This window comes from Oikopleura dioica, chromosome PAR (assembly GCF_907165135.1).
Source record: "Oikopleura dioica chromosome PAR, OKI2018_I68_1.0, whole genome shotgun sequence".
NCBI classification, from domain to species: domain Eukaryota; kingdom Metazoa; phylum Chordata; class Appendicularia; order Copelata; family Oikopleuridae; genus Oikopleura; species Oikopleura dioica.
This window is the reverse complement of record NC_137293.1, coordinates 15,724,425-15,740,278: the sequence shown is the minus strand read 5'-3', so window position 1 is coordinate 15,740,278 and position 15,854 is coordinate 15,724,425. Positions and strand designations below refer to the sequence as shown.

General features: G+C 42.0%; 5 protein-coding genes across 5 annotated transcripts; 1 reads left to right on the top strand and 4 right to left on the bottom strand.

Moving 5' to 3' along the window:
- Positions 1–12: 12 nt before the first annotated feature.
- LOC145703180 (asparagine synthetase domain-containing protein CG17486-like) lies at positions 13–2,616 on the bottom strand. Its single transcript, XM_081780502.1, has 4 exons — positions 2,006–2,616; positions 461–1,966; positions 172–398; positions 13–127 (listed from the first exon to the last, which is right to left on the bottom strand). Exons 2-4 carry the CDS (start codon positions 1,728–1,730, stop codon positions 20–22), a joined length of 1,605 nt encoding a protein of 534 aa, XP_081636628.1. The 5' UTR covers positions 1,731–1,966; positions 2,006–2,616; the 3' UTR covers positions 13–19.
- Positions 1,774–4,288, bottom strand: LOC145702102 (elongation factor G-like). The gene is made up of 6 exons (XM_081779311.1): positions 4,120–4,288; positions 3,875–4,064; positions 3,473–3,836; positions 2,806–3,425; positions 2,006–2,497; positions 1,774–1,966 (listed from the first exon to the last, which is right to left on the bottom strand). Exons 1-6 carry the CDS (start codon positions 4,286–4,288, stop codon positions 1,774–1,776), a joined length of 2,028 nt encoding a protein of 675 aa, XP_081635437.1.
- On the bottom strand, positions 4,103–10,108 carry LOC145704799 (ectopic P granules protein 5 homolog). Its single transcript, XM_081782269.1, has 9 exons — positions 7,004–10,108; positions 5,824–6,751; positions 5,628–5,780; positions 5,350–5,580; positions 5,221–5,305; positions 4,984–5,176; positions 4,726–4,941; positions 4,585–4,684; positions 4,103–4,537 (listed from the first exon to the last, which is right to left on the bottom strand). Exons 1-9 carry the CDS (start codon positions 9,962–9,964, stop codon positions 4,467–4,469), a joined length of 4,938 nt encoding a protein of 1,645 aa, XP_081638395.1. The 5' UTR covers positions 9,965–10,108; the 3' UTR covers positions 4,103–4,466.
- On the bottom strand, positions 10,003–11,734 carry LOC145704807 (uncharacterized). Its single transcript, XM_081782277.1, has 2 exons — positions 11,367–11,734; positions 10,003–11,299 (listed from the first exon to the last, which is right to left on the bottom strand). The coding sequence occupies exons 1-2, from the start codon at positions 11,471–11,473 to the stop codon at positions 10,003–10,005; spliced, it is 1,404 nt and encodes a 467-aa protein (XP_081638403.1). The 5' UTR covers positions 11,474–11,734.
- Positions 11,735–12,400: 666 nt separating this feature from the next.
- LOC145704810 (histone acetyltransferase KAT8-like) lies at positions 12,401–15,587 on the top strand. Its single transcript, XM_081782280.1, has 8 exons — positions 12,401–12,823; positions 13,457–13,543; positions 13,811–13,995; positions 14,041–14,244; positions 14,286–14,450; positions 14,493–14,649; positions 14,698–14,888; positions 15,080–15,587. The coding sequence occupies exons 1-8, from the start codon at positions 12,709–12,711 to the stop codon at positions 15,218–15,220; spliced, it is 1,245 nt and encodes a 414-aa protein (XP_081638406.1). The 5' UTR covers positions 12,401–12,708; the 3' UTR covers positions 15,221–15,587.
- The last annotated feature ends 267 nt before the right edge of the window (positions 15,588–15,854 follow it).

The following is a 15,854-nucleotide window of genomic DNA, read 5'->3' as shown; positions in this document are numbered from 1 at the left end:
AATTGAAATTGGGCAATTTCTATTTCTGTAAGTTTGCACAGATATCGTTTCCCTTCACTTTCTTGTCTTCCATCTTCACTATTCTTGAGCCAAACTGGATCGCGCGCTTCTCGAACGAAGAAATTGTCTAGCAGATGTTTTAACCCTATTTCTAGTGAAAGAAAACAGTACTTTTAATCCCTTTTTGTAAGCAAGTTGTCTCAAGAGCATCTTTTCACCTTCTCCCCTTGGCTTTGTCAGATCGCATCTCGCTGGAATTGGAATTGACGAGGAGAAACTGATCAAATCCAAATCGAGAAAAGGCATTCTGTATTCTCGCCCGCTATCTGAAATCACTCGATCGTCTCGACCGCAATTTCTTTCGGCGATTCTTTCAATGTGCGTTTGAACTTCTAGCCCTTGAAATTTGGTCTCCAAAAGTTCCCTTGAAAATTGTCAAAATCAAAGGTAGACCAAAAGCCTAAAGCATCAAGTCCTTCACGATCGTGAACGCGTCTATGACAAGAATACCCACAAAACAATTCATCCGCACCGAGGCCAGAAAGAAGCAATCTACAATCACTGCCAACTTCGGAGTGAGCAGCAAAGTAAAGCGCACTGCCGATAGAATCATCAAGAACGGAAATTCGAGGAGATATCAGATGTTTTATTCTCTCATCTCTGGTTTTCTGAAGCTCCTGTTTTGAAATATTTTCTTTGACGAGGATCAAATCCGCTGTTGGATGAGCTTCTGTGATTTCTTGAAATGCTGCTACGGCGGTTATTCTATCTGGACACTTTTCGCATTTTTCCTCGTTGTCTCCAAACGCAACAGAGTAGAGATAAACCGTAGTCGCTAACTCCCGCTGTCCTTCGAAAATTTCCAGCACCTGCGCTACCACAAGAGAGCAATCAAGTCCACCAGAGAATAGAACTCCTACTGATCCTTTTCTTAGCTTTACTCTGCGCTCAACTGCTTTTTTGAAGACTATTTCAAGCTCTGGCAACCAGTCGTTAGTGCAAGACCCGTCAAAATTCTGCTCGAAGTTCCATAAATCGGAAGTAAGTGAGCCTTGAACATTCTCGACTGGAAGCGAGTGTAGTTTCCCATCTTTGATTCCTTCTATTGCTAACATGTTTTCGTTCAAATTCGAGAATAAAAACTCGTCGAGCATGTGCCCATCAACTTTTGTATTCGCTGCGAATGGATGTCTCTTGAGTTTGTCCATCATTTTCAAGTTAAAACTGTAGAGACCATCAGCGGGTAGTTCTATGAAGTGATAGCCAGACGAAGATGAAGCCAGAATAAATTTATTTTCAAAGGAATAAAGAAGCAATGATCGGCGACCGAGTCGATCTCGTCCAAAAGAAATTTCTCCAGTTTTTCGGTTGATTGTGCAAAATGCAAACTCTCCTCTGATTTCTTTCATGATTTCAATTCCTGTCGCATTTTCGCCGGTGATTTGCGAACCGACATTATCAAAGAACCAGTTGGTATCGCCACCTTCTTGCGGTTGATAGCGAGGATGATCGTAAACTTCGCCGTTCCAAAGGAAAATAAAGTCGTCGGTGACAATGGGCTGCGAAATTATTCCTTCTCCTTGGTGAGACAAAACAGTAGCAACGACTGTTACTGACTGTCCTACAACGTTGAAGGTCTCCTGGTGATAAAAATCTGGCCCTCGGTTTTTCAATGCTTTGATTGTTCGATCATCTGGCTCACAGTTAACAAACACTCCGATTCCGCACATACTAAAGAAAAAATACTCACATTAATTTTATTTGGTTTATTTTTTATAAGCCAAAATATGAAGTTTCAAGATAAGCGTTCCCTCTCGTAAGCGAAAGGAGTCTCTGTTGGATTTTCAATTCTTGCGAGACGTTCAAGAGTCCAGAGATGTTCCACATTTCACCTTCGGGCTCTTCTGATAAAACTTCGCATTCATTTTCAGCGAGAAGTTCCATCACTTTTCCGCGGAATTCCACGCTTGAAAATATATAAACGCTTGAATTAGATGCTGAAAACCTGTAAAGAGAAAGCTGGAATTTCATTCTCGGTTCTTTGACGACACAATTAGCTTTTCGAAGCGCTTCTTGAATAGCTCTGATGATCATTTTTTGAACAATGAATCCCTTCATTTGCTTGAAGAAGCATCCCTGAGCTTCGATGCGTTTGATCCGCAAATCGAAACCAATGACAGGATTTTTCTCGACGGGACCAGCCATCGTCGCCATCATAACTCCCTCTTCAATCAATTTCCTGACCTTGAATTCTTTCGCGAAATTTTCAACATTCGAACTTTGCCCATCAACATTTTGGCCAACCGCATTGCTTCCGAAAATTATATTCTTTGTCGTAAACTCGGTAATATTTTCTTGCGGCTCAAGCTCGAGCTCAAATCTGACGCTTGAATCCCGCCCGAGATGATTTTCAGTGATGATGGTTTCGTGTAAGACTGACGATTGCGGAACTTCGCGATAATCCACGCGAACGGGGTATTGATAAATGTCCTTGATTCTTTCAACTGGTTCTCAGTAAAGGAAGAACCGGTCGGTTTAATATGCCGATAGTCGGAAATTCATGAAAATGGGGCAGAACCAACTGAGCGCTGTAAGCGCTCAGCGGGAATAGGTTTGCCCTACAGAAATTTACTTCATTTGGTGACTGAAGTTTTTATCGTAAAGACTGTCGATCAAAAATCATGACCGGCAGCACCGCTCCGGTTAAAAATTATGGTGCTCATTTGAAAATCGGTGAAATAAACAATCTTATGGTGCTTTTTCCGACTCAATCGAGAATCAAGAAATCTTTTTTGAGAACCAAGCCTATGTTCTGTTTCCAGCCTCGAAATCGCGATTTCCAGATGAAAAGGGCCCATTCCTCTCAGAATTATTTCTCCCGTTTCTTCGTTTTCCAAAAAGCTCAAACTTGGATCTTCCTTGCACAGAACTTCCAATCCGGCCAGCAGTTGTTGTTCTTTTCCTTGTTTTTCGACTTCTAGCACAACGGAACAAGATGCTTGCCGGGCTTTCAGAAAGTTGTCAAACTTGCTCTCTGATGTCTTTGCCTTCTTGTTGCTGATGAAATCCCCAGTTTTCAGGTTCTGGAAGTTCGATAGAACAAGAACGTCGTCTTGTTGAATTTCTTGAGCGGGTTCGAAAGCTGCTCCATCAACAGAAAATATCTTAGTTTTCTTTGTAGAAATCGGCATGTTTTCATTCGACAAGTTTTGAAGAGTCTTCGTTGATTTCAATGATAACGGAGATGGGCCGAAATTTCGCAGCATGGCAATTTCGCCAAGTCTGCGGTCATTAGTGATTTTGAACACAAAAGAAGAGCCAGTAAAGTCTTGTTTTTCTTCTCGATGGTCGAAGAGGGTCAGATATTCGATCAGCTTTGCCAGGCCAACATTATTTTTCGATGACCCGAATAGAACTTTTTCAGGCTTGCAAAATAATAATGCCATCAAAAACGTAATCGCTAATAAAAAGCCTCTCCTGGTGTTGCTTCGCATCGTCCATGAGCTTCCCTGATCGCCGCTAGAATTTCTTTTTTACTGACACTTTCTCCATTCAAATATTTTTCACAAATCGAGTCGTCATAATTTGAAACGCGTTCGACAACATCATCAGATTCAAGATCATCTTGGATCATTTTGTCTTCGTCTACTTTTTGAAGCGGGATCGGATTCATCCCGAATTTTTCAAGCGACTCGATTGAAAATGATGGATTGGAGTTGAATTTGTCAATTTTGTTGGCGAAGACCATTATTGGAATGTTGTGCTTTCTGGCTAGTCGGAGAACTGCTTTTGTTTGTGTTTCTACGCCACGACAAGAGTCTAAGATGAGCAGAGCGCTAGAAACATGAGAAGACGTTGAGTGGTTTGCCCAAACCTGTCGATTACCGGGAGAACTCGCTCGACTTCAAAAATGAAATCAGCGTGACCAGGTGTATCAAAGATATTGTATTTTGTAATCTGGCCGGTTTCTTTATTTGTATTCGTAAACGACACTACTGAAGATTGAATGGTAACTCCTCGTTCGCGCTCTTGAACAAGATAGTCTGTCGTTGTCGTCCCATCATCTTTGGAACGGTCAAAAAATGTACGAAAAGACGAGTGTTCAGAGAATATTCTGACCCTCTCCTACAGATCCTTTCACCGCCTTTTTGCCAGAGTTATGCAACAACGCTTCAGTGGTAGTAGTCTTTCCTGCGTCAATATGAGCAATAACTGCGATATTCCTGACCAAATCTGCATGGAACCTTTTTGCTACTGGAAACTTGCTAAAAACACGAAATCGAAGCATTTTCAAATTTTCAAACACGCGTGTTCTGAACATTTGAAATTTATTTATTTTCTTTTTTTTTGTTGAACGGAACGGTTTTTGAAGATATTATCCTGAATTTTTCAGTCTTGACAGAATATTTTGAACAGAAAGAAAGATAGAAAAGGGGAAAAATTATCGAGTTTTTTTTTTCAAGGCCTCAAGGATTATCAAGGTAAAATGACGCCAGATGATGGTCGGTGAGGCGGGCCCAACAGCGAGTTATCTCGTCTTATGAAAAACACTGTCAGGATTGAACACTTAAAAGCAGTACTAACCTGTGTTTTCAACAGATGGTCTTTCAATAAGATCACACAGTTGACTGACGAAATCTTCGTGTTGGCAGAACTTGGTCGATTGAATTCCAAGAAGGGCAAACTATGATCAAGTTAGATCACTGAAAGAGAGAAAAAACATACCTCTTGAAGATTCTCTCGATTGAGACCCTTGCAGTAGTTACTGACGAGTTCCTGGAGCGCTTTCACGAACAGCTGGAACTCGATTGAAGGCTCAGACGCGCTCGATAGGCCAATCATATTCAGAAGAACGGATCCAGTGTCCGCATAAAAGAAGCTACCGAGAAGATTGAGCAAGTCGTTGTGGACGAAGACTTGAAGGTTTCCATCTTCCTTGTCCTGAAATGAAACATAAGCAAGGAATCTAAATCAGAAACATACAGTGGTCCAAAGCGAAAGAGTCAATCGAACGATTTGATAAAGAAAACAAGCGAGCTTCCATTCTGAAGGCTTTCGTGGCTTCGCATCTTTCACGTAGAATGCGTTCTGAGAAATGAGCTTGACTTTAGTCGAGACGGGGAGGTTTGGTCGAAGCTGCTCTTGAAGAAGTATCAGTGGCGTTAGGAAACTTTCACTGAACAAAAACGGTTAATTTTAATGTATGAATAGAGCTCTTACGTCAAACAAAGTGTTGTTCGCAGCTCATCGCGTCCATGAAAAGGTAGAGTGCAAAGAGTCCCTTGTAGAAGTGCCAGCCCATGTCCTGAAAGATTCATTCACAGTTGAGCTCATTAATTGGAATGGTACCTAATGTCATGGCTTTGTGAATGGCACTCTCCATGAGCATCATTTGACAAGCTGGATCCTTCACGATTCGATTCGAGGTAGTTATGTAAAGTCGCAGTTTCAAGAGGTCGGTTTCCATTCTTATTGCTTGAACGAAATATTCCACCAGGGAATTGTCGTAGTTTATGATGTGCACAAGTTCGCCCCATACGTTCGAATTTGCTAGCTCGTCCATCTCATTTAGCGGAATACCTTAATTGAAAAGTTTAAAAGTCAAACAGTCACTTTGTTGTTTTTACCAGTTATGGCCCACTGAAGCTGATCAGTGAGATACTGTGGGATTCGGGTGAGCACAGAGTCATCCTTTTTCGAGATACCACTTCTTTTCACGCATCTTGCTACAGTTCCAAGCCAGATACGTCTCCTTTCCTGGTCCTCTTCAGTTGAATTCCCTATTAAAACATTATTGGATGCTCCTGTTACAATTTTTACTACCTTCTCCGTTGAGAAAAACTTCGCGAATGAGTAAAAGCGCTTTCTGATGACAGCTTGTTGGGTGGACAAATGATTCCAAACCGATCTTGCTCGGCAAATCCGGAAAGTTATGCTTCAAAAAGTCATTCGTCAGCTTCTCCCAAGGAAGCTCAGGCCAGGAAAGAAGAAGTGGATTGATGATCTGCAGCTTGTGGAGGGGGAATCGATCGCTGACGAGCTCAAGCAAAATTTTGAACAGAAATGCCATCGTTTGACTGTCATCGTCGTCCGAGTAGAAGAACGCTGCCCAGTTTATGCCGGCGGAAATCAAGCTGACGAGATAAGACAAGTGTGTGTTGTCTAAAGCTAGTGCTGATGAGAGTTTTTCGACGACTTCTGATGTAGGGACAAGTTCAGCGAAAGAAAATTTCTCCAGAATATTGGTCAGATTGTGAACATAATTGAGATCCATTTCTTTGAATGTAATCATATCCAATAAGTTCAGCAAAAAGTGCCTCTGCGCGAAGAGTTCCGAAATAGAAGCGCATTTGATGTACTGAGTCATGAGCAGATCCCAAAAGTCTTTAGTTTGGTCAGCAATTGGCCATAAAAAGTGTTTCCCGTCTTCTTTTGGTTTCAAAAAAGGCTCGATAGCCATGAATGTCAATTCCAAGTGTTCCTGAATCGCGCTTTCTGAATCTCCAACCAGCAGAAGATCCATTAGCGTCAATAAAATCTGGGCGATTGTTGGCAAGACAGCTGGCCAAGGACCTGAGCTGAAAAAGTCTTCTTCGTGACGGGTGTTGGCAAAATGGCCGAAGATTAGCTTTATGACATCGTCAATTACGTCGCTTCTGATCATTCCAGACTCGAATTTATAAAGAGTGGTGCAAATTCGAACCCAGGCGTTATCAAAACCATCTCCTTGCGTCGTCACGTGCAGAAATGTCTTGGTTCGGTTTTGAAAGAAATAGTATAAATCAAAGTTCGATCTTTATCAGTTTTATCAGCTGTTCTTCCAAATAAAACCGAAGCCAAAAGCTTGAATTTATTATTCGAGAAAATGTAACGATAACATTTGAAGAGCCGTAGTTATTTTTCTCCGTCAAAATTGTGATTAAAATGATTTCTTATTAATTTTGGATCGTCCTTCGATTACTTTGTAATATATTGAAAATATATGATAAATAACAACCGATGCCTGAAGAATTGTTTCTGCAGAAATATTCGGATTCGTCAAGAGCACATCGCAAGCATGCCTCGTTAAAATATCCTTGACCAGTTCTCTACTCTCATCACTATGTGGGGTATCGAAGTCCACATTAGTCTCTCCTTCAGTATCCCCAGCGAGGGAGAAGAGGCCAGATTTGAGTGTAGAAATCAAATCCGCAACTTGATTTTCGTCGCATCGAGCAGCGTATTCAGAAATATTGAACTTGGAAAGCAGCGAAAAAGCAAAACTCGTGTGGCCTCGGTTCAATCGCTGCATGACGAGGGTGTACATTTCGCCGAAATCGTCTTGCTGCGCGTTGGGGTGAAAATAAGGCGCTAGAATTGGGGCTAGAGTTGGATAGCGGATGCTGACATCAAGGTGTTGAAAACTCGCCGTTTCAGAGCAAAACATTCCCGCTAGCTTTTCAACTAGATCGACGACGATTCTTGAGCAAGGAGCGAATGCTGTAACACTCGGCGTAACAGCTGTAACGATGCTAAAGAAAAGCGCTTCCCCTTGCTTCCTTGCCTGTTCTTTATCCGTCTCCAGAATGGCATTTTCATACGCATCCGCAAGAATCTCGCACATTCTGTTAAGCGTGTAAGCGACGTGGCCAAGGTTAACCCATCTTTGCGGATTGCTCCAGTTTGTGCGAATTTCTTGATACCGATTTCTATTCGAGCTGAGAGTGTTGAAGACCTCGGGGATCTTCGTTCGCAGCTGAATTTCTACGGGAACGCGAGCTGGTGCCTGGCAAGAGTGGCCTCGGAAGCCGGTTCCACAAGAAGCAGTGATTTCGATGACGTGGGAGACGTTCTGGTACAAATCCGGCAAAACTTCCAAATAATTGATGTCCAGTTGCGTTAGCTCTGCAAGCGATGAAGTTTGCCAGTCGGCAGCAAGGATGACTTCTGAAATGAGCGGTCTGCAAATTGCTGGAATATCCGCCGCCAAAAGCATCTCCTTCGTTGGAAAATTCTCATCAGCTCCAGTCAAGCCTTCGACCAGATGATTGTTTTGAGGCGATTCTAGCAGAATTGGTCGTCGAGTTTTTGTCAAATAGCAAAAGTCCAAAGTTCTCGTGGGTAATGAGAATAGTGATACCCACTGTTTGGCTGACGCGATTAATTTCTGCTGGTAGTTGACCGCTTCAATCAATGGTTTCCAATCGGAGTTGTCGCCAGAGCGGATTTTCATCAGCAAATCTGGGCCGTATTGGGGCGGTAGATAGACTAGCTCAGATCTGGCATCGTGAACTCGTGGTTCTTCTAGCCAAAGTGCTGCTGTCCACAAAAGCGAAGCGAGGGACGTTTGTCCCGAGGAAACACCAACGACTTGGGGTCCCTGGGAAACAGAGTCAGTATGAAACTCTGATGCTTCCACAAGTCTTTTTCGCAGATTTGAGATCATCTCAACAAAAGGATGAACGTCGAAATAGCGGTGGCCAATTGCCGTTTCTTGTATTTCCTGAAGATAGAGGACCAAAAACGAGAAGACTAAACTCGGCAGATATGGATCATTGAAGGGGGTTGAAAGAAGCAGCTCTCCGATGAGATAAATTGGAAGGGATGAAAGTGGAGCTTGAATTTTGAAGCGATTGAATATGTCTTGACTGATTTCTTCGATCGATTTCGAAGGGTTTTCAAGGAGCTCTTCTCGAATCGCGTGTGAAAGAGGAAGATGGCCCAGCGATGGGTCTCGGAAAAGATTCTCCAGTTGCTGGAAAACTTCGAGCTTGACAACGGTAGATGAATTTTTTGGAATTTTGATGTCGAGGTCGTTTTGTGTGAAGCCAACTCGAGAAAACGCTGAAGCAAATGACTGCCATTTCGTTTTTGGCGACGTAGGAGAATTGAGCGGAGGAGAAACGTATTCTTTCAGACTTTTTCGGATGGAGCAACGAACTTTCTCCGCTGAATTGTTGGCTGGGTAGGAAAGGTGATACTTGAGAATCGTATCGAGAATGCCAATCGCTCCCGTGCTTTCGATGTTTGAAGGGCTGGAGAATAGAACTTGAATGAGGAAAGCGGAGAATCCATCGAATGTCATGATCAAATGAGAAACTAGAGCTTGACATTGGTCAGCTGAGTACTCCATCGTTTTGAGAATAAATGAAGATAAATTCGCCTGATGCTCTTGGAGAGAAGAATTCTCCATTGAATAGACCATTTTGAGGGCGATTTCCAACAGACGAAGGCCAAGAATACCAGATTCTGGCTTTTCTATGCAGCGATTACCGCAGGAAATAATGTTGTTTAGATCATTTTCTCCATTGGAAATGCACAAAATGTACGCAGAAGCAAGATCTTCACTAGATTTTACCGCTGCGCTCCCTAAAAGAGGATTTCTCGACGACTCCACTGCCACCGCTTCGTTCTGATTGAACTCCTTGAAATCATCGCGGAGATATTTATTCAACAACAGTTTTGAAATCGTTGAATTCATGAGTGTTAGATACTGAAGTTTCAGCTTTGCCAAACCAAGCGTTTCCTGCGTCCTGGAAAGCAGCTTTCTTTTGTGATTTGTTTCGGAAATTTTCAGACTCTCCGTCACGCAAATATTCGCAATCGCATGATGAGTTGCCAGATCGATGTTAGTTTCGCCATCTGAGTAGCCAAAGTTGATACATTTGAGCAGTACTTGGCCTAGTTTGGACCTTGGCGAGTCGTATGGATTGTTAGAAATCAAGTCCTTGATGATAGAAATATCATTTGATCCAGGAATCCAGTCTTCCGATGGGAGATTTTCGAAGAATGAGATTCCTGCCAACCCGATTTCTTCAATCGAATCGCAGAAAAAGATGATCAACAGGCTTAAAATCGGCGGGTGATGATCAATCAGCATTCCAAAAATGTCCTGCCGAATGTCGAGCAAATCCTGTTTCGTGGCAGAAAGAACGAAAGAAACCCTAACCATGACTGAGATCAACGGAGAAACCAGGGCGACCATTTCATCTGGAATTTCTTCGTCGTGGTAGTCGATCTTTCTTAGAAAGCAGCTCGCGGCGCGGATGTAATTGGAAAGTTCGGTTTGATGAAGATTCGCGAGCTGCGCTTCTGCTCGGTTGAAATCTTCATTCGTCGCGACTCCATCTTCGCGTTCGGAAAAAGGAACAAACTAACCATTCGTTTGACACCGTTTCTCGTGAGTTGCTCAAGTGGGAAGGCGGAAATGCTGTATAGAACGCTCAAGCGGGAGATTTTCAGCAATTTTTGTGATGTTTTGAGGATAATTTCCTCTATATTCGGCGATAGAGCCGACTTTCTGACGACGCATTCCAAATACGAGCAAATCACAGAGCAGTACTGTGAATAAGCAGAAGAAGCGGAGTAAATTTCCAGCGATCGGCAGAAAATATCAATCAATGCGTTGGAATCGATGACATCGAGTTCTATCGCTTCTGATAGCCGTAATTGCCTCGTGAGTTCGATCAAATCGCTTGGCCCGAGACTCGGTTTCGTAATCGGCTCGGCGGGGTCTTTTGGTGGCGATTCGGGGTCGAAAGGACCGCCGAGGATTTCCTCGTCTTCGAGGACTGAAAAGGTCTCCGAAGAATTGGAACCGACGGAGGGAGTGGCTGAAGTCGAGTTTTGGTTGCGAAGCTGTTCTTCCGGAGAGTTCTCTTCTTCTTCCTTGTTCTCTTGAATAGGGGTTGAGGAGAGGGACCGCTCAGTTTTGAAGCAGCAAAGAACCAGTTCAACGAGGAAGAGGTAGTGCTGGATAAGGCCAGGATCTGGCTCTATGGGAAGTCGAACCATGGCCAATTTCGCCGCCCAGGATGTCACCCAACCATCTGGCAATTTCGTCAGAATAAATAAAATCTGCGACTCATCCTGCAACGAGAAATGCGAACGCTGAGCTAGCACTAATCTCACAAACCAGGACTTCAACTGCTCTGACAGGCCAATCGCCTGGAGCTTTTCGCTGTTTCTGACGATCGAGTTGATCTTTTTCCAAAAAACTTGATTTTCTTCGTTTTCTTTCAGCTCCAACTCGAATCGCAAGGAACTAACTGCTTCTGAAGCTTGTGCTTGATTGAAAGAGATCTTTTCTTTGAGCCATTCCCTCGCATTTCCCAACAAGCCACGAAGTTTTCTTTCATTTGAATTCGAATAGTGGCACTTTTCAAAGCATCGTTTTCCTTCTACAGTTTTGCCACAGCCGCAGACGGCGGAAACGGAGATTTGGGAATTTCGGGTTCGGTGGATTTTGGCAAAGACGTGCTCGGCTTCCTCGTCGTTGTCTTTTAGGTTTTCTTCCGCGGAATGAGACTCGCCCATCCATCTAAAAATGAATTTATTGAAAAAGGAAAAAAAAAGAAAATCTGAAGCAAAAAAAGATGGATTTTTACCTGACGACATTTTTAATCTTTTCGTCGATAGTTTCGTCTGTCTCTTCATATTTTCTTTCAAAATCCGCGAGAAAATTCGCCCGTTCTTCTTCAGTAAACGAGCTCATCTTCTTTTTTTCTTTTAAATTATTTAAATTAATTTTACGTTTTCTTCAATAAATTTCTGTCCTCATTGTTTTGGTTTTGATTTTTTCCTCGGAGCCATCTCGTGATTCTTCTGAGAAACAGTCTCAAGACTCAGCGCGCGATCCTCATTTGTTGAGAGCGCCAATTTGGCAAAGCGCCACTTTTCAATTCCAATTCGCGAAACCTTCCGAAATTCACGATTTTTTCAGAAGAATCCAATCTGAACTTTATCCGACTATGAATTTTATCACCACCACTGAAGAATTTATTCGCAGCTTATCATCAAGGTTAGACTCTTACCGAAAGAGATTGTTCTTAGGAACCTGTGTAGAAAAACTGAGTCAGGGTCTGAAATATCTCTAATAAAAAGCCGCGTAACGGCTTTTATAAATAACGAAGCGGCAAAGCGGCTTTGCGAAATTATTTCTAACTCTGGCAAATCTGCTTTGCGGTTTCGTTTTTAAAAAAAGCCGCTATGCGGCTTTTCATTAAAAACTCTCAGATCCTAACTCAGGTTTTCTACACTGGATGACATGGATAAATTTTGTTACTAAGAGATTTTCACTTGATAAATTGAGTATTTTGACAAATAAAATTTAATTTTACTAATTTAGTATTTTTCTAGATATACTAAGCGAAAGTACGAATAGAATGTTCTACCATATTTCACAATAGAGAAAATTTGTCAACTTATTGATTGAATTTTTAAACATGAAATCGAAATCAGGTTAGCTTTGTTTCAATATCTTAGGTTCTACCCTTAAGTAGAAGCCCCTTATCATTCCCTTTTTGAATTTTTCATTCACTGATATCAGTGAGTAATCAAGTGACTAACCGATTAATCATTCTCAATTACGCCCATTCCTGAAGAGTTAAATTTTCGCAACTTGGTTCGTTCGCGGCCTCAATTCAACTCGTACGCCAGTGTTGCCCACTCGTTCTCCCTGCGCCAATGGGTTAAATCTCGCTCGCCCGCGCCGCGCGCTGATCGGTTAAAAATCGCCCGCGCTTTTTTTTTCTCAAAATCTTTGAAAAACGGACGATCGATCCACTCTCGCCGCGGAAAAGAGAATTCCCCTTTTTCGGGCGCCTTTTTTCGGCTCGAAAAGAAAGCTCTAGAACCGCTATTTTTGGGGAAATTGTTATTTTAACTTTTTGATAATAACGCATGAACGGAAAAAGAAAACGCGAAAATTACGAGAATACGATTTAATCGATGGTCTCCAGAATGGCGAATAAAAGCAAGGACGAGAAGGATTCAGAGATAAAACTCGGCGAGTTTTACACTATTTCCAGGCGGAATACGGGACTCACGAAGACTTTTGTTTTAGGTAACACACTTTCGACGTAATTATCCGTAAAATAGGGGCATTTTTTTCTTTTGTTTTTGAGTTTTACGACGCTGTTTTCTTTGTTTTGAAATTAGCGGGCGTAATTACCAATTGAAAGTAATTAATTTTTCAATAGCTCCTATTAATTTACAGTTTTTTCTTCATTTTTCTTCAATAAGTGTTCCTGTTTTTCGCACTTTTAATAAGTAAATATATATTTTGAATACTACTAAAAATCTTATACAGTAGATTTTATTGATTTCTTTCCCTTGACCTAACTACTGTTTATTTTCAGTATTACAAGTTAGATTCTACTGTAAGAGTTTATTTAGGACATGAATTTTCATATCCTGAGTTAGGCCTGGCTCAGGTTAGGGTTAGGCTTTTATTTAAGATTAAAATATTGGCGAAATAATTAGGTAGACTCATTTTTTGGGTAGTTTTATACACAAGTGGGCACTTGTGCTTCAAATTCTTTGTTTTGTACTATTTCCGATCGATTTCGAAATTTTTCATCTCAAATACAGATTATTGTTTGAAAAGTAAACAGGCAAAGCTTTTGAATTGGAAATGATGCGTGAAGATTATTTTTTCTTTTTGCCTTGAGTTTTTAGTGGCTAATCTTCTTCTTAGAAAAACGGCTGAACACTATCACGCAGCGATTTGAATACTACGTTCATTATGAAAATCTCGACCGACGACTTGACGAGTGGATCGATGGTAAGTCAATTATCCGACAGAGGACAGCCTGTGCTCGGCAACCTGCGTAGAAAACCTGAGTCAGGATTTGAAAGAGCTTTTTGTTGAAATTCTCTCAAATCCTGACTCAGGTTTTCTCCACAGGTTGCCAAGCACAGTGAAAACAAGGATGAGATAAGGCGTCCCATCCTTGTTTTCATGGCTTTATCTGTAGAGAAGATACTGTTATAACAGTTGAATCTGATTGAACTTGAAACTTGAAACGAAGTTGAAACTTTAATTTTTCAGCGGAGAAGCTCGAGCAAGAAATTAAAGATTCCAATGTGGCATCGTCAAACGATCAGCAAGAAGAGTCGATGGTGACGAGAAACAAGAAGAGGAAATACGACGAGATCAATCATGTCTCGATGCCTCTGTCTGACATGGATCCCGCCACTGCCGCGCTGGAAAAGGAACACGAGGCGATTACCAAGGTTCTAACGCTAGAAAAAAAGGGCGATCACTTAAAGCGTCTTCAGATAAAATACATAGACCGCATCCAACTCGGCCGGTACGAGATTGACTGCTGGTACTACTCCCCTTATCCTGAAGTATTCGGAAGGACGCCAAAGCTCTACATCTGTGCCTTTTGCCTCAAGTACATGAAGACCAAGAAGTCTTACGCCATCCACAAGCGAAGATGTTCACGCCGCAATCCTCCTGGATATGAAATTTACAGACAGGTTCGATTTCTCCCTCAATCAAATTTAACGAGCGGCTGTAGGAAACCGGAAATGAAAAATTAGCAATATTCGAAGTCGACGGGAACCATGATAAAGTCTACTGCCAGTGTTTATGCCTTGTCGCCAAGCTGTTTCTCGACCACAAAACGCTTTACTTCGACGTTGACCCCTTCTATTTCTATGTTCTTACCAAGTCCACGCCTGAGGTAAGACTCCAACCGTTTCTTCCGACCCTAATGGTCATTCAGGGCGCTGAAATCATCGGATACTACAGCAAGGAAAAACAGTCCGATGAGAACAACAACCTCGCTTGCATTCTTACCTTCCCGCCTTATCAACGCCAGGGCTATGGAAAACTTCTTATCAGCTTTAGCTACGAGCTGTCCAAACGCGAAGGACAAGTTGGTGAGTTTTCTGACGATTTTGAACAGCTTTCTCGATCGTTAATTTCAGGATCGCCGGAGAAGCCCCTCTCAGATCTCGGCCGCCTTTCCTACCGATCCTACTGGACCTATGTGCTGCTTGAAAACTTGAAAGATTACCGCGGGCAAATTACGATCGCCGATTTGAGCGAGAACACTTGCATCTCGCGGGACGACATCATTTGGACGCTCCGCTCGCTCAATCTTGTCAAGTACTGGAAGGTAACAATTTAAAATCGATTTTCAAATGGGAAAATTTCCACACTGAAATCAAGGAAGAGATCTTGTGCTCGAAAACTTGTGAAGTAAACCTGAGTCAGGGCCATGAAAGGGTTTTGAGCGACACTGACTCAGGTTTTCTACACAAGTTGTCGAGCACAGAATAGAGCCCTTTATCAAAAATTATTGTTTAGGGCGATCACGTGATCTGCGTCTCCCCCAAGCTGCTCGAGGATTTCGTGGCAAGCCCAAGCTTCAAAAAGCCAAAAATGCTGTGCGACCAGACTTGTATCAGATACACGCCTCACGGACGACGCCCAAGAGAGCTCAATTGAGCACAAAAAGATCAAAATGCGCGTTGAAAAAAGTGTCCGAAAAAATGATGTTTTCTTTTCTTCCAGTTCGTTATATTTTCCAGACGTTCAAAGATCCATGTTCATATTATGAAAAGCAAGATATAAAAAGCATTTAACTCCCTTATAAAAAACTTATATACACGGATATATTCAACGAGTTCCCGATTTCGACGAATTTTGTGCGGGGACTCGGCCATTATCTGAGAATGAGACGTATGAGCTTTCAAGGTGTGCCCGAATCGGCGACATCATCAAATTAGGAATGAATAGAATTTCACTTATTTTACAATTTACAAACATAAACCTGCCACTTGTTGTTTGAATACATCAATAAAAAGATATTCACATTGAACTTTCGTTTTTTTCTTGCAGGAATTGCAGGCGTATTTGGCACTTTGATGAGCCTTAGTCCTATTTGCGAATGTTTCATAAGAAGAAGAAGAAGTTATCGTGTTAAATTTTAACGGAATAACGCATGATTCTTGCCAAGATTGCAAATATTGGCATAATTTGAAGTCGACCATTCCATTCTCCAAAAAATTAAAGGAGATTTTTGAGCCGTTTTTGAATTGCGATGTTCGATGCAAATTTCTTCAAAGAGCATGGGCATAAG

Coding starts and splice junctions, on each gene's coding strand:
- LOC145704799 (XM_081782269.1), bottom strand. CDS start 9,964: ATGGTCGCCCTGGTTTCTCCGTTGATCTCAGTCATGGTTAGGGTTTCT. Junction 5,177..5,220: donor CGAACAACACTTTGTTTGAC/GTAAGAGCTCTA, acceptor GTTTTTGTTCAG/TGAAAGTTTCCTAACGCCAC. Junction 4,538..4,584: donor ACCATCTGTTGAAAACACAG/GTTAGTACTGCT, acceptor GTTTTTCATAAG/ACGAGATAACTCGCTGTTGG.
- LOC145704810 (XM_081782280.1), top strand. CDS start 12,709: ATGGTCTCCAGAATGGCGAATAAAAGCAAGGACGAGAAGGATTCAGAG. Junction 14,451..14,492: donor TTACCAAGTCCACGCCTGAG/GTAAGACTCCAA, acceptor ATGGTCATTCAG/GGCGCTGAAATCATCGGATA. Junction 14,889..15,079: donor ATCTTGTCAAGTACTGGAAG/GTAACAATTTAA, acceptor ATTATTGTTTAG/GGCGATCACGTGATCTGCGT.
- LOC145704807 (XM_081782277.1), bottom strand. CDS start 11,473: ATGAGCTCGTTTACTGAAGAAGAACGGGCGAATTTTCTCGCGGATTTT. Junction 11,300..11,366: donor AAGATTAAAAATGTCGTCAG/GTAAAAATCCAT, acceptor ATTCATTTTTAG/ATGGATGGGCGAGTCTCATT.
- LOC145702102 (XM_081779311.1), bottom strand. CDS start 4,288: ATGCTTCGATTTCGTGTTTTTAGCAAGTTTCCAGTAGCAAAAAGGTTC. Junction 2,498..2,805: donor AGGCTGGAAACAGAACATAG/GCTTGGTTCTCA, acceptor ACCAGTTGAAAG/AATCAAGGACATTTATCAAT. Junction 1,967..2,005: donor TTCCAGCTTTCTCTTTACAG/GTTTTCAGCATC, acceptor TATATTTTCAAG/CGTGGAATTCCGCGGAAAAG.
- LOC145703180 (XM_081780502.1), bottom strand. CDS start 1,730: ATGTGCGGAATCGGAGTGTTTGTTAACTGTGAGCCAGATGATCGAACA. Junction 399..460: donor TGAAGGACTTGATGCTTTAG/GCTTTTGGTCTA, acceptor CCAAATTTCAAG/GGCTAGAAGTTCAAACGCAC. Junction 128..171: donor CTTACAAAAAGGGATTAAAA/GTACTGTTTTCT, acceptor AACATCTGCTAG/ACAATTTCTTCGTTCGAGAA.